The sequence below is a fragment of the Octopus sinensis genome, linkage group LG11 (assembly GCF_006345805.1).
Source record: "Octopus sinensis linkage group LG11, ASM634580v1, whole genome shotgun sequence".
In the NCBI taxonomy this organism is placed as follows: domain Eukaryota; kingdom Metazoa; phylum Mollusca; class Cephalopoda; order Octopoda; family Octopodidae; genus Octopus; species Octopus sinensis.
The window spans coordinates 58,845,235-58,861,945 of NC_043007.1; the positions used below are offsets into that span (position 1 = coordinate 58,845,235).

Consider the following 16,711-nt stretch of genomic DNA (forward strand, 5'->3'; position numbering starts at 1 on the left):
TTAAAAACTGCACATTTTATTAGATATGGATAAAATATTTAAATGTGAAAATGATTGCAAAAAAAAAAAAATAAAATAAAAGGTATGATCTATTCATGATATACAAATATTTGTGAATGTGTCTATTTAGGTCCAGCAAGAGGATTTCTCAGCACTAATATAACAGAATCTCCACGCAAAAACATTTTGGAAATATACCGATCTTTGTTAACGGGTTTTGACTTCTTTTTGCCTTTACCCGTCTTTGGTACTTCTGTCCACATTTCCTTTACATTCTCTAAGACCATATTGCAATGTCTAAAACAGAAAACAAAAGACAAAATAAACCTACGGGTATTTTATACAGACATATGCATCTCAGTTTGACAGGTTGATCATTATGTGTTGACATACCTTAAGGTCTACGCTGTCATTACTGACCTGGGGCTAAAATACTATTAATCTGTTTGTTTACATGTATTGTGTTAGTGTTTCTATGCTGGTGTTGGTGTTGTGGTATTACTGTTGACGATGCAGATAGTGTTGTTGTGCTGATGTTATTGTGGTTGTTGGTTTTGTGATTCATAGTAGTATTGTAATTTATGTGGCGGTTGTGGCTGCAGTTTATGAATACATAGCAATTTGCTGACATTACAAAAAAAAAAAAGTCACCTGCCACTGTCTCCATGAGGCTCAATGCTTCAATGGTGCTTTTTACATGCCACCAGCACGGGTGCCAGTCAGGTATCGGCCACAACTACAATTTCACTTGGCTCAACAGATCTTCACAAGCACAGCATACCACTAAATGTTTGAAGGGTGCTTTTAACAGGCCAATTACACAACACCGGCACTGGCCATGACTACAATCACACTTGGCTCGATGGCTCTTCTCAAGCATGGCATATCACCAAAGGTCTTGGTCATTTGTCATTGCCCCCATGAGGCCTAACGTTTGGAGATCGCGCTTCACCATCTCATATCTTCCTGTGTATACCTCTTCCACAGGTTCTATCATCCATAAGAGTGCAACACTTCACACAGCTATCCTCATCCATATGCATCACATGACCATACCAGTACAGTCATTTCTCTTGCGCACCACATCTGATGCCTCTTATGCCCAGCTTTTCTCTCAACACACTTACACTCTGTTGTACATGCACAGTGACAGCAAAGCATACTAGCTTCATTCCTTTCAAACCAACACGTGTCCTCAGCAGTTACGGCCCATGTTTCACTACCGCGTAGCATGGCTGTTTGCACACAGGCATCATAGTCTGTCTTTCACTCTGAGGGAGAGGCCCATAATTACCAGCAGAGGTAGGAGCTCTCTGAACTTTGCCCAGGCTATTTGTAATGTAGCAGCTATGCTCTCAAAGCATCCACCTCCACTATTGACCTGGTCACCTAGGTAAAGGAAGCTACTGACTACTAGTTTTCCACCCCCAGCACATGATGGAATCTAGTTCCTGAACATTTTTAGTGTTAATTGTACCTGTGCACCTTCCACACACAAAAACTGTTTTCCCTGTTAACTTTCCTCTGATATTGCTGCACCTCTTAAGTGTTCATAGCTTACACTGGGTATCTCTTATGGAGTTTCTACGTACACCTTTTCTACAAATCAAGCAGGGCCATCTACCTAAAGGGATTTGTGATTTGTCTGCTTTCCTACTTACTAAGACTTTGGCTTTTGCTAGGTTAACTCTAAGGCCCTTTGATTCTAGACCTTGCTTCCACACCTGAAACTTCTCTAGTTCTGGTAGTGATTCAGCTATAAGAGCAAGGCTATCAGCATAGAGGAGCTCCTAGGGGCAACCTGTCTTGAATTCCTGTTATTGCCTGGAGGACTATGATGAACAAGGTGCTGAGCACCGATCCTTGGTGAGCCCCTACTTGTATCCTGAAGTCTTCACTATACTTGTTGCCAATTTTCACCTCACTGACAGCATCCCTGTACATAGCTTGTACAGCTCTCTTCAACCACTCATCTATCCTTAGTTTCTGCATTGACCACCAGATAAGGGATCAAGGCTTTATTTTTGGCGAGGTATTTCTCCTGCAGCTTTTTTACTAGAAATATAGCATCAGTGGTGCTTCTCCCTGGCATAAAACCAAACTGCATCTCATGTAAACTAACTCTTTCCCTAATTAGTTGGGCTATGACCCTCTCCGTAACTTTTATCACTTGAGCCAACAATTTGATACCTCTGTAATTATTTCTATCTAAGGCATCACCTTTACCTTTGTAACAGTTAACTATGGTACTACTACACCAGTCATTGGGTATGACTCCTTCATGTACCACCTGGTTGACAATACAGATGATTAGACCATAGCCTATACCACCAGATATTTTAAGCATTTCAGTGAGGATTCCTGATGGGCTGGGTGCTTTCCTTATCTTCATTCCCTTAATCGTTTTATCTACCAAGGTACCGTCAATTCAGATAACTGGTCCCTCAGTTGGGTTAACATTTGGCAGGCTCTCTTTCTGCCAATTATACTTTTGGAACACTTAACACATAACACACCAGTAAAATAAATCAAACTGTATAGGGTGTCCCAGAAAGATTTACCCATGTTTAAAACTCTTCCTAAAGAATATTGGTTCAAGTAATATTATCTACATATTATGATTCTAGATATTTTATATTGCGATTTGTGAATAGTACTATTATTGGATACAGGTTTAGCGCTTTGCTAGCAGTGAGGGTTTAAAAAAGAGTATCTGTAACTTGGTGGATTTCATTTGATGGACAGCATTTTTCCACCAATATATGAAGATTACATACAAATTTCAGTACAAAACATATATAAGGCTCCTGACGGTTGTTTCAATGTTTTCTGATTTTGAACTTAAAATGCTTTTTGTGGCTCATCAATATTGACAATGATTTGATGAATATTGATGCCAATAGGACATGAGTAACAACTAATCATAGTAATACACAGGTTCTTCTAATGAACCACTATTTTCCATTGCAACTGTTAGAATCCTTAACACATTGACATTATAATAAATGGGGCCCAGAATAAAGAATAGATCCGACTCAAGACTCTAAAATAGTTAGAACATCAGTTTGCAGACCTACACCAGAGCCTCTACATAGCTGCCCAACCTGCTAGAAATAGCAATCAGATATCTCATAAACCAAATCCTAACATTTTCAAAAAGGATAGATTGGATAATACAGTCTTGGGGTACACTGCACTTGAACACAACATGAGATGGTCACAGCTATAACAATGTTGGTTATAGGTCTTTTCAGTCAAGGCTGACTTGTGCTAAACAAGAACATTAACCTTTTAGCATTCAGATTATCCTATCAAATGTATTGCTTATTTATTCACATTGTTTTGAATTAATCATGCATTATCTTGTAGCTTGGAGATTTTTATGAGATTACTGTTAATCTTTAGAATGATATTGTAAGGTTGGTGTGAGAGGCTACACGTGGCTGGTTTCAATGCTAAAGGGTTAAAATGTTATATAGCAGAACAAAAAGAGAGTTACCTATCAAATGCCTTGACACGAGCCAATAATTTTTTATTGTTTCGGCAGTTGATCAGGACTTGTGTGTTATTCTTGACGGATTGCGTAAGAACAGAGAGTGGACCAGTATTGAATTCTTCTTGTTCGCGCTGAGCCAATTCCTCAGGTGTCATCTCACTTTTGGGTTTCTGAAGTAGGGCACTAGGAAATTGAAATAAAACAATAATAGCATGAAATAAAAAGCAGGAAAAGAAAATAGTGAATATAGTGTATAAATGTAAACAAAAAAATAAGATGATATTTTTTTGAACACAAAGTTGCTGTTAAAACAGCAGAAATATTGGGTAAATTACACTTACAAAGTGGCAAAATTTGTCAACAACCAGCCATGGCAGTCGAACCCATATCCCTCAAAGACTCCAGCTGAGAACTTTACCATTAAGCTAAATTGCCTGCTGAATTTAGACATTAAATACTTTAGCTTTATGTAACAACCATGTATATAAATGTAAGCAAAGAAATATTTGTTCTTTTATTAGAAGCATCGAAAATGTGTATTCTACAATACATATAAGATGATATTTTTTCAAATTTAGAGTTGTAAGAGTAATTTACCCAATATTTCTGCTGTTCTAACAGCAACTCTACATTCTAAAAAAATATCATCACCTTATTTGTATCATAGAATACATATTTTTGACACTTCGCTTACATATTCAGTTTTTGGGCCGGATATAGCTAGTTTAAATGCTAAAGGGCTAACCAGTCAACATAGGTGGCTGTACAATAGTTTTACAATGCAGATTTTAATACAAAACATTAAACATAAAATAGAAAAACAATGAAGTTTCAGGTTCAGTCTCATGACGACTAATATCTTGTGAGTGAAACTGGCAAGCAGAAAGATCTCGTACCTGATGCTTGTTATGCCTTGGTGTTGTCCTCTTTCACACACATACACATATAGTCACAGGCATCATTGTATGATGCATTGGGCGATATGTGATATACGCTTGAGAAGAAATGTTGAGTCAAGTAAAACCAAAATCGTAGCTGTGGTGAGTGCCCCCTGACTGGCTCCCATTCTGGTGGCACATAAAATGCATCATCTGAATGTGGTTGATGGCAGTGTCCCCTGTCTGGCTCCTGTGCCGGTGGCATGTAAAAAACACCTACTCACTCTCGGAGTGGTTGGCGTTAGGAAGGGCATCCAGTTGTAGAAACATTGCCAGATCAGATTGGAGCCTGGTGCAGCCACTGGCTCTCCAGACTTGTCAAACCGTCCAACCCATGCCAACATGGAAAACGGATGTTAAACAATGATGATGATCTCTCTTTCTCTCTCTCTCTCATATATATATGTCTGTCTTGTTTCTTCTCCCCGCTGTCTCACCTATTTTTTTCTCTAGAGAGAAAAAGAGGTAGTGAGAGAGAGAGAGAGAGGGAAGGAGGGAGATAGTGAAAGAGATAGAGACACAAAGAGGGACATATAGACAGGTCTGGCAGTGACTTCAAAGGACTAAGTGTAATGTTTAAACTTAGAGTAAGTTAGAGGTGGATTGAATAAGTGGAGTATTTTTTTACTCTGTAAAAAGCATTACAGTGAAATAGACAGTATGTGGATTGCTAGAAATAGGAGGCAATACACCACCAACTGCCTCCACCATTCCGTTTTCAGAAGGTAAGTGCACAGTTATCTGCAGAATGGTCAAATTAATTTAAATGACACGAAAAACCTGAAATATCAATTTTATTTAGTGTTTTCAGTGGCCCCCTCCTGTCTCACTTGTTTTTTCTTCCTAATCTTTCTATCTCACAAATTTTTTTTTGAGGTAGAGGTAGCGAGACACATATGCAACCAGAGAGAGAGGGAAATAGTGAGAGAGATGGAGGCATAGAGAGGGACATATAGACAGAAAAAAAACAGAGATTCAGTATCTCACTTGTCTTTTTCTCTGTAATCTCCTTTCTCTCACTCTCGTGTGTACAGTACAGTACAATACGTGTGAGAGGGCGCATGGCCTAGTGTTTAGGTTGTTGCACTCACAATGAGGTCATGACTTCAATTCCTAGACTGGATAGTGTATTGTATACTTGAGCAACGCTTTATCCCACGTTGCTCTGAAATCCTTTCAACTCCTGATATGTGGTACACAGTGCATCTGTTCAGACAATGTTGATTTGATGGAGAGATGGAGCTACTGTGCAGCACAGACATTTGGTCACTATAAACAAATCATTTGTGCAGGTTGTTCGACAAAAGCTGAACACTTACATCATCTTCAACAGGAGAGTCCATCATATATATAAATTCAAATTATGATAAATGTAAACAAAGTTTGCTTTTAGAAGTGCTGAGATGTATTGAAGGATACGAATAAGGAAATAATTTATTCAGCCAACAAATTTTTCTGCTAAATATGGATATTTTATCCTGTTCCTGCTGTTCTATCAGCATTATTCTGCATTTGAGAATAAATTAGTTCTTTATCTGTATCCTATACATACACACACACACATATATATATATATACATATATATATAGTTGAACTCATCATTTCTTTTAAGTAGTTATTTGTTGTGTTGCTTTAGATTAGTGTTTCTCAACCAATTTTTACCTAGGGACCTGTTTGATTCCTATCTTATTTGGATCGACCCTTCTAGCCATTCAATGTAAAAAAACTAACCTGATGATTTACATTGGTTATACAATTGAAACATGATTAATCTAATTTGGAGTTGGAATTAAAGAAATATGGTGGAGGCAATGTTGTCATGCTTAATATCACCAAAATGTTTAACTGTGTCTGGCTTGCAAATCTATCAAAACTGACTATGATCTCCACCCAAATTATCATCTCTTAAATCAATAACAATCAGATCACACTATTACATTGTATGCTGACAGAGTTTTTGGTTTCTATCATCCCCATGAAATAGTTTTGCTTTCCAATCTCTTTATTTCGTGTATGACCAATTTGCTGCTGAGTCCAGCAATGCCACCTCTAACACAGATAACAGTATTCTTCATTCTTTGTTAACCTTCCACATGCCATGCCCCCATGGATTCCATGAACAGAGATCTCAGAATCATTCTTCAATGGAGATGTCCCAATTTTACCTTTTTCAACAAGAGGACATAACTACACATACATCTAAACATGAGCAGCACACAACTAAGGCCCTCATGACCACTCCAAAGTATAGGGTATCACAATTACCAAAGCTCTCTCCTCACAAAAGCCATTTCAAACAGAGTTGGGATTGCATCCAATGACTGGTCTTTCTTTTCAGGGTCAAAATATTTCATCCCCACTTCCCATACTGATTTTTACAAGAGTACTATCTCCTCTCTTGTCTGATACTATAATAGTCTCTGCTCCTTGGAGCTGGCTGGGTTCATATCATCTCCATTCATAAATTTTCTATTTGTTTTCCTCTCCTCCTCTCAATACCCTTGTTCTGCACCACCACCCCATACAAACCATTATGATTACTCTTCACTCCACAGTACAATCTTGGCAGTCCATCTTGTAATACATGAATGATTTATGTCCAGTCAGTTACCTGTAGCTCATGTATCAAATTTGTGTTGCATGTTATTCTCTAACATATTGGTCACAAATGTTGCCTATACCTTTTATGAGAACAATGTTTTCTCTTCTCACAAGCATTTGATGTTCCTCTTTCTCTTATGTTTCTTACTCCCCCTCTCCTACTTCTCATCACACTGTCTTTTTTTGTTCACCTTCCTTTTTCCTAGTTTCAGAACACACAACTTCATAAAGTTGTTTGAAATAGCTTTCGTAGTGCCCATGAAACTAATATTAAAAACAGCAAATAACTAAACTTCATTTAGTAGGTGCATTCATTATAAACTGCATCAATGAAACCACATGTCGTAAGACTAAAAAGTACAGAACATTTCAGGTGTACAGATGTTGACATTACTGAGATCTGTTGGCACTTAATGCACTTTATAAAGGTCAGGTAAAAGGAAATCTAATATGCTGACAATACATGAGTGATGAGAAGTGAAGGGTACTACAAATGAATTAATCACTGACTTGCAACAATGATTTATGAATTTTGCCATTCTCCCATATAAAAGTCAATAAAATATAATGCAGTAAAACTGAAGGTGCTCCATCATCTTGAGAAATTTCCAAAGACTATTTTCTAAAATGCTTTTGCATGGGTAAAGAATATGAACTGAGTCAGGGTTGATTAAATAAATACACAAATATCATAGTTGTTGTAAGATAAAGATATACTTATGAGTCTACTTTTAACCTTAAATTGACTATACAGAAGTGCTGATCACTTGAAATGGATGGAACTTGTGGAAGGAGACCCAGGAAGACACAGGACAAAATATTGAAAGCCAATCTCAAGACACTGAGCCTTGCAAAAGAGATGACAAAGGACCAAGATATCTGGTGTATTGCTGTACTGAAGAAGACCCGTCTACCACAGCAGAATTGATACCAGTGCTGGTGTCACATTAAAAGCACCCAGAACACTGTAGAGTGGCTGGTGTTATAAAAGGCACCCATCTGTAGAAACCATGCCAGAACTGACAATGGAACCTAATACAACCCCTGGAATTACCAGCTCTGGTCCAACTGTACAACCCATGCCAACATGGAAAACAGACGTTAAATGATAATGCTGATGATCTCAAAGGATGTACTCAGAAATAACTCCACGAAATGGAGATGAGCTTGTGGAAGATGACAGAAATGTGGAAATATGAAGTATGATGAACACCATGGATTTTTTTAGTCACATTAAAGACTGCTGAAAGACAAATTTCCTTGTTGATATTCCAAAACAGCAAGCCTGATTAAAAGGTAAGGAGGGTTTCAATAATTTATAACAAGAGCAGTTCAATCATCTGTTAAATAGATTACCTACAATTAGTAATATAACAGGGATTCAAGTTCTATAATAATATTTGCTAAGGGAACTGGATCAACTACCAATACTGCTATGGCGAATCAGCATTGTTCTATTTTAGTGAAGTTCACTAGTTAAATTCTAAATGAATGATTGGTCAATAACCATATAATGACATTTGTACTCTTAAACTGGAATGGAAATCTATTTTCTTCAGTCAATTAATGGATTCCTGATAAAGTATTTTCTATCAAAATGTATTGTAAATATAGCCAAGTAAAAACAATAAGAGAGTGGGGTGGATGTTTAGTTATTCACATAAAGGAGTTAAACAGGAAAATTAAACATTTGCTGCATGTTGTGATATTCAAGCTTAATGCATAAAATATAAGCAATGTAATGAAATAGTTCCAACATGCCAGGAACTTGGCTCAAGAACTTATAGCCACTCCATGCAATTGCCCCAGTAAAATTATACAGCACTATCATCATCATTTTCTACCAGTAGGATGATTTGACAGGATTTAACAGATTGGAGGATTAAGTCTTGTTCCAATGTTTCATTTTTAGTATGGTTTACATCAGGGATTCTCAACCATTTAAATCATGGAATCCTTTGATTACTATTTTATTCTGGTGGACCACACTAGCCATTCAATGTTTTATAGAAACTTCTTACAAAGTTCCTATTTTGCTTTTCACACATTAACTTATGTAGAGCGAACTATATAAAATGTTGGAGAAAGAAATCTAGCTGTTTCTTGCAATACATGTTGATATATACGACTGTGAGTGGGTACTGAAAAAGTTCCTGGCTTTAAGGGTATTGTGAAAGACTTGATTGGAGGACCAACCTTCCAAGTTCTTTTACAGGACTTAGAAAAACTGAAGGGGTGCTGCAATAAGTGTGTGAATCTGAGGGGAATATGTTGAACAAAATCATAATTAACTGATCCTCCTGTATTTTCTTTTAGGAAATTTTCAGCACCCGCTTGTAAAGCAAAATTTTTTCAGGGGCCCTTAAAATACTATTGTGGATCCCCAATTTACTATTTTATTACATGAACCCCAGTTGAGAACTACTGGCTTGTATGGTTGGATGCCCTTCTTAACATCAACCACCTGACAGTGTTCTGGGTGCATTTTTTTATATTAGCACCAAAGAGGTTGCCTTGTACAATGGTTGGTTGAAAAGTTCTTAGGTAGATCAAGATACTCTCATAGAACGTGATCAAATGAGATTCATTTTTCAACATAGTTTCCCGTGTAGTCCACACACTTCTTACTCAGTGTCACAGTACTTGGATCCCATTGAAGAAGCTTTCATCCTGTTGCTAAAAAAAGTCATCAACAGTAGATACGACATCATTATCACTGCAATACTGGTTCCTAGCCAAGTGTCTTTTCATGCTGTAAAACACGATAGCCAGATGTTGCTAAATCAGGAGAATAGAGAGGCTGATCAACCAGTTCAAAGCTAGAGTCATGCACAGCAGCTATTGAAACCAATGACTTGTGTGCTGGAGCATTGTCCTGTTGAAACAAGACCTCTTTCTTCAGCTTTCCTGGGCATTTGGTCTTCATAGCCTCAGCAAATTGGCATAGTACACTCCATTGATAGTGTGGAACTTTTTGCATCTCCAAAAAACTGGGTCCATCATATTCCCTGTTGACTAAATGACTTTGGAGCAGATGAGGTGGGCGTTTCCACTGCATGGATTGTCTCATTGGCTCAAAGTGATGAACCAAACACTCATCCTGGGTTAGGAAACGTTTAAGGAAACCAGCTGGATCTTCCTTAAACAATGTTAGATTTTCCCGTGATGTGATCAACCTGGGGCGCTTTTGATCAGGTGTCAGAAGATGTGGCAGCCAGCGAACAGAAACATTTGTCATGACAAGTTCATTGCGCAGAATATTCTCAACTCTCTCACGGGATATGCTAATAGCATTGACTATTTGATTTATAGTCAATCCCCTGTCATCCAATACCATGTGAATACAATCAAGGTTTTCCTTAGTGGTGACAGTTACAAGACATCCAGACTGCAGGTCTTCCTCAAGACTCTTTCATCCACCTAAATTCAGTTGACCACTTTTGCATTGTTGATAAAGCTGGAACATCATCCCCTAATGTAGCAACCAGATCAGCGTGAATGCCCTTAGGGGTTACATTTTTTTTTTTACAGGTACTTGATAACACTATGATGCCAAATCTTGCCCATTTTCAAGGCAAGTTGCTACTAATTACTATTGAAGTCTTCTTTGACCAGTCAGATGTCAGTTTACCTGGAAAGCAACAATGCAGTTATTAATAGGAAGGGTTGAAATTAATGCATGCAAGATTTCACAACCCTGGCATCACTCCTTTTTTGTAGCTTGTAGAGTGAAAGGAGGTCCCATGATAGATGGAACAAATTCATTGTGAGAGAATGGTAATGGGGAGAATAACGGAGGGAACAGTAGTAGAATAGGAGTAGAAGTGATGGAGTCAACAGAAAAAAGGACAAAAGTAAAACAAGGTGAGAGGAAGGGAATGAGGTAATGGGGTGAGTTGATCTAGTGATGGGGTGGACCAGTTCATCTGCTACTTTGCCAGCAGGGGTTGAATGGTTCATAAGGATTGAAAACAGTTCCTCAACTACATGGTTCTGGATTCAGTCCCACTGCATGGCATCTTGGGCAAGTGCCTTCTACTATAGCCTTCGGTCAACCAAAGCCTTGAGAGTAGATTTGATAGACAGAAACTGAAAGAGTCCACTGTGCATATGTGGTGTGTGTGTGAGTATGTGTGTGTGTATTTAGGTGCACATGTTTTTGTCCTCCCACCATCACTTGACAACTGATGTTGGTGTGCTTATGCCCCCATAACTTAATGATTTAACAAAAGAGACCGATAAAATAAGTACCAGGCTTTCAAAGAATAAATCCTGGGGTTGATTTCTTTGACTAAAAAACCCTTAAGATGGTGCTCCAGCATGGCCGCAGTCAAATGACTGAAACAAGGAAAAGAATACATATAAAGCAACTGGTCACTTATCTTTTACTGATTACACTAAGTGTATACTCTCCAACCCTAATCATGCTCCATATCTTTTATTCATTGTCAGCTAAAGCAATTGCATTCATAATCATTTCAGACACACTTCTCAATGATTATAATGTGTAACTATTTTAAAATGTCTTAAGGAAGCAAGCAGCAGTAATACTAGCACACCAGACAAAATGCTCAGTGGCATTTCTTCTGGATTTATGTCCTGAGTTCAAATTATGCCAAGGTCGACTTTACTTTTAATCCTTTCAGCATTGATAAAATAAGTACCAGTCTAGCACTAGGGTATATATAATCAATTAACCCCTTCCTCTAAAATTTCAGAAGAAAGACTATTTCAAAATATTTCTTCTTCATTATTTAAAATAAATTTTAAACTCGAAACGATATATTGTAACAACACCCCCATCTGTAGGCATCATTTTGGTAACAGTTTGCTTCTAGTGGCAGGCTTCACCAGTGGTGGTGTGTCACAGGTGTATATCAATAAATCTATACTAGTGCTAACATGTTATCTTAAAGCTTGGAGGATGGTCTAATTTATTTCACTGGATCCCTCTTTAAGAAAGATGGATGTGAACTGAGAGATATTTAGCTGCTGTTTCTAGCATGTCAAGCAACTGTGTAGAGGCTTCTTAGTATAACAAAGTGAACCAGAAGTTGTTGGTAGCTCTTACTCAGTCATGTGGCCAAGCTACTTTTTTTTAAAAATAAATTTTGGTTATTTTTGAAATGATATCCAACAATGAGTAAGTGGTTAAAGTATATGAAATCACAAAGCAAATTTGACAATTCCTTGATCATTGACTGTGGCTGATTTGAAACTACATGGAAAATGCATAGCATGTATGAAAATAAAATGTTATTGTTCTTTCCCTAGTGAAAGAACTGAAGACACAATGGTCAGTTCTCCTTGATACTGGACGAGTCAACTAATATTCTCTTTTACACGTTTCAGTCATTTGACTACAACCATGCTAGAACACTGCCTTTAGTCGAAAAAAATCGACCCCAAGACTTATTCTATTGGTCTCTTGTGCCAAAACACTATGCTGCAGGACATAAACACACCAACATCAGTTGTCAAGCAATGGTGGGGGGACAAACACAGACACACAAATATATATATATATATATATATACATACACACACACAACAGTTTCCATCTACCAAATCCACTCACAAAGCTTTGGCCAGCCCGAGGCTATAGTAGAAGACACTTGCCATGCAGTGGGAATCAAGCTTCTTTACCTTAAGCCTTTAACATTTTAAATGTTAAAAGGCTTAAGGCCATGTCCAGTGCAAATATTGTTTTATGTTCAAACTGGTCAAATTTGGCCTTTCAGACCTACACTACAATGTCCATCTATAAACAAGCGCCTCAAAATCTCAAAGCTACGAGGTAATGGATGATTAAGAACAAGGTGAATAAACATGCATTACATTTGACAGAGTAATCCAAAAGCTAAAGGGTTTAACTGAAAAAGATCTGCTAATTACCATAATTTTAGGTGATGAATTGGCAGAGTCATTAGAGCTTTGGGTGAAATGCATTACAGTATTTATTCTGGCACATTGCTCTCAGATTTCAAATCTCACTAAAGTTAACTTTTACTTTTTGTCCTTCCATGGTTGATAAATAAAATACCAGTCTAGAGAAATAGACTGGCAAAAACATTAAAGTACTAGAGCTAATGCCTTTCAGTATTCATACAAGACCTTGGATTTTGGGTTCAAATCTCACCATGGCATATTTGGGTGTTACATCTTAAGCTGTCACCTGGTCCTTGAGTGCATTTAGCAGAGTCCTCTCTGTTGCAAGCATTCAAGCCAGGTTTCCAATTTGGAGATACCTTCCTCCCATCAGTTTTGGAAGCCCTGAAAAGGATTATAGACACACCCTTCCCTGTTGACTAAAAGATAAAAAAGAAAATTGTCTCGTTTAAAGATAGCGACATTTTAATTACGAATAGAAACAAAAGCCACAATGTTTTCCAATACACACTACACACAATCTACTAACCACTGTATATTGAACCTCCAGATCAAGGTGACAAAAGGTAAGCTTCAGTCCACAAATGATTTACTAAAGTATTCTCTGTGTACCTCAGGCCTTTTTATATATTTGTGAACCACTGAGCAGTTGACTTTTAGACAACTTTTTGTATCATAATTAGTTTAATCCTTTAGTATTTAAACTGGCCATATCCAGCCTCTCACACCTATCCTGCAATGCTACTCTAAGAATAAACAATCACATCATTGAAATCTCAAAGCTATGAGATAATGCATGATTAATTCAAAACTGAAAAAATAAGCATTACGTTGGACAAAGTAATGTGAATGCTAAAGGGTTAATTTTAGTTTACATAAGAATTGGTAGAGATAGGAATATTGTAGATATGTAAGGATATTTTATATAAATGTTACATACAATACAATATAGATGTGGGCCATGGACAAATATACAATCAAAAGTGAGTCATTACAAAAAGAAGTTGCAAATCCTTGTTTTGAAGTGACAGACTTATGTTTTGCTTTGACAATTCATGAAATTCAATGGCATTTGAAGAGTTGTTATTCCAGCAAAAAGCATTCAAATTAAGATTATTTTGATTTTTTAAATAAGGAAACAATAAAAATAAGGCAAACATTATTCTGTTAATTAAAGAGGAATTAGTAGCAAATAATTATAAATAATACAGGTACAAAATCAATTTTCTGAGCCAGGAGTGGTTACCTTCATCAACACACTCTAAATCAAATGGCTATTAGATTTACCTTAACCCTTTACAATCTAAATAGGCTATGTCCAGTCCTTGACACCTACACTACAATGTTAGTCTAAAAAATATACAATCACATCATTAAAATCTCAAGGCTACAAGATAATGCAGGACAAATTCAAATGAATGTGAATAAATATGATTGAGTAATCTGAATGTTAAAGGGTTAAAATTAAATCAAATACAGGTACTAGTGGATTATAAGAGGTTCTGGACCACCAGTGTCCAGAAAGTCAGTACAAATGTACTAACAGTTTCTTGATGCTAAAATGTTGTTTTAAACCAACAACTTATAAAATTATATCTCAGTTCAAGATCAATCATTTACTGGTTGATTTCCTCTTTGAAAATGTTGTGGAACATATTTTGTTATCCCTATAGACTTAACTTTTTCACTAATGTTCGTTTTCATTCTGTTATTGCTACACACATTCCTAAAACTAACAAGAGCAACCAAATACCCAACCTTTCTGAAAAAGGGCAGACAAGTAAGTGAATTTGGTAGTTGGAAATTGAAAGCAGCCCGTTGTATATGTTAGTGCATGTATGTGTGTTACTGTCTTCTTGCCTTGACATCGAGCAATAGTTCTAAGCAAGTATCACTATCATGCAAGCAGTGTCCATTTTTGATCTTCCATGAAGCCATGTCTGATCATGGGGAAATATCTTGTCTTACTTGGAAACAGGTGAGGGATAGCAAAAGGCATCCAGCTGTATAAAATCTACCTCACCAAATTCCACCTAACCCATATGAACATGGAAAAGTGGACATTAAAACAATGATAATGATTCTAAATTTGTACTTACAACTGTCAATTCTTATCCAAGAAAACAGATGAGATTAAATGGAATGATAAGAAAACAGATTTATGGTGGTTGTATTAATATAGTGCTATGTTTGCATTCCAGTAAATTCAAGATATATGAAAGCTATTATCTCTAGTTAATACCTTGTGTTTCCTACTAAGCAAATATATTGATAGAAGTTCACATTTGTGTGATTCCCTGACCCACAGTATTGTATTTCTTAACAGGATCAATACAATTCTTGTGCTTGGTATAATCTCAAAAGTAAATATCAAATATCCTCTTAAACTGAATAGCATGAAATTTTTTGACCAGTGACATAGTCAATACTCACATCCAATGTTTCATAAAATCTGAGTCTAGTTACAATAATCCTGTTACTGGTTTCCTTGTTTGTGCCTTGTATTTTTTCATAGAGCCATCAATAAACATAAAATATTTTAACCTATTTGTTAGTAGATTTCTGTTTGCATATACTGAAAAATTAAATTCACTAACACACATTCTAAACTCATTCCATTTCAAAGCAATCTACAGTGACAGTATTCACAATCTTTTAAAACTTTTTTGTTACCATATTTCTACACTACTTTTGCTTCAATTCACAGTGTCAAGCAAACTATCAGATGCTGTTATATACAGATGGTCAGCCTTCAAGTGATGCCACCCTGCTAGCCAGGCAGGCAGACCAACATTCTTCCTGAACAAAATAGCAGTCCACTGCAAGGTTAGCTATTTACAACAATGTGAAATTAAGTGTTTTGGTCAAGAATAAAATGTACCATCAGTTTGGGAATCTTGTGATCGTGAGTGGATCACCCAAATCACTAGGCCATATGTCCTCAGTTAATTTTGAAAATAATGTCTTAATTTTAAGAATAATGAAGAATTTAATACAGCCATCATTTAGTGTCTACTTTCCATGCTGGTATGGGTTAGATGGTATGACTGAAATTGGTAAGCTGTAGGCCTACATCAGGTTCCAATCTGATTTGGCATGATTTCTATGACTGGATGCTTTTTACATGCCACCAGCACAGGTGCCAGTTATGTGACACCAGCATCGGACATGACTACAATTTCACTTGACTTGATAGGTCTTCTATACACAGTCGTACATGCTTACTGACATTGCATATCCAATGAAACACACTAGTTTCATTTCTTTCAAGCCTACACACGTTCTCGGCGGTCACAGCCCTCATTTCAATGCTGTGTAGCATAGCTGTTTGCACACAGGCATCATACAATCTGCCTTTCACTCTTAGGGAGAGGCCCTTAGTTACCAACAGAGGTAGGAGCTCTTTGAACTTTGCCCAGCCCTATTATTCTAGCAGCTACACTCTCGGAGCATCCACCTCTGCTACTGACTTGGTCACCTAGATAATGGAAGCTATTAACTATTACTAGCTTTCCCACCTGGCATTTGATGGAGTCTATTTTCTGTACATTTTTACTGTTTATTGTACCTGTGCACCTTCCACACAAAAAACTATTTTCCTTGTTAACCTTCCTCTGATATTGCTGCACCTCTTATGTGTCCATAGCTTATACTGGGTACATCTCAGATTTTCTACCTATGCTTTTTCTTCAAATCAAGCAGGGCCATCTACCTGAAGGGATTTGTGATTTGTCTATTTTCCTATTGCCCTTTAATTCTAGATCTTGCTTCCATACTCGAAATTTC

The 16,711-nt window shown here is 37.0% G+C and overlaps 1 protein-coding gene and 1 long non-coding RNA gene across 2 annotated transcripts in view; one reads left to right on the forward strand and one right to left on the reverse strand.

Annotated features, from left to right (window-relative positions):
• The window catches only part of LOC115217395 (small nuclear ribonucleoprotein Sm D2), a 19,658-nt gene continuing 2,947 nt past the window's right edge, over positions 1-16,711 (reverse strand). The window contains exons 2-3 of the mRNA XM_029787078.2: positions 3,500-3,679; positions 1-297 (exon numbers count right to left, since the gene is read on the reverse strand). Coding sequence (XP_029642938.1) covers positions 123-297; positions 3,500-3,679 — 355 coding nt within the window. The 3' untranslated portion in view covers positions 1-122. The remainder of the gene's footprint in view (positions 298-3,499; positions 3,680-16,711) is intronic.
• LOC118765443 overlaps positions 15,601-16,711 on the forward strand; it is a 5,116-nt gene continuing 4,005 nt past the window's right edge. Inside the window, exon 1 of the long non-coding RNA XR_005001313.1 lies at positions 15,601-15,751. This is a non-coding gene — a long non-coding RNA (uncharacterized LOC118765443). The remainder of the gene's footprint in view (positions 15,752-16,711) is intronic.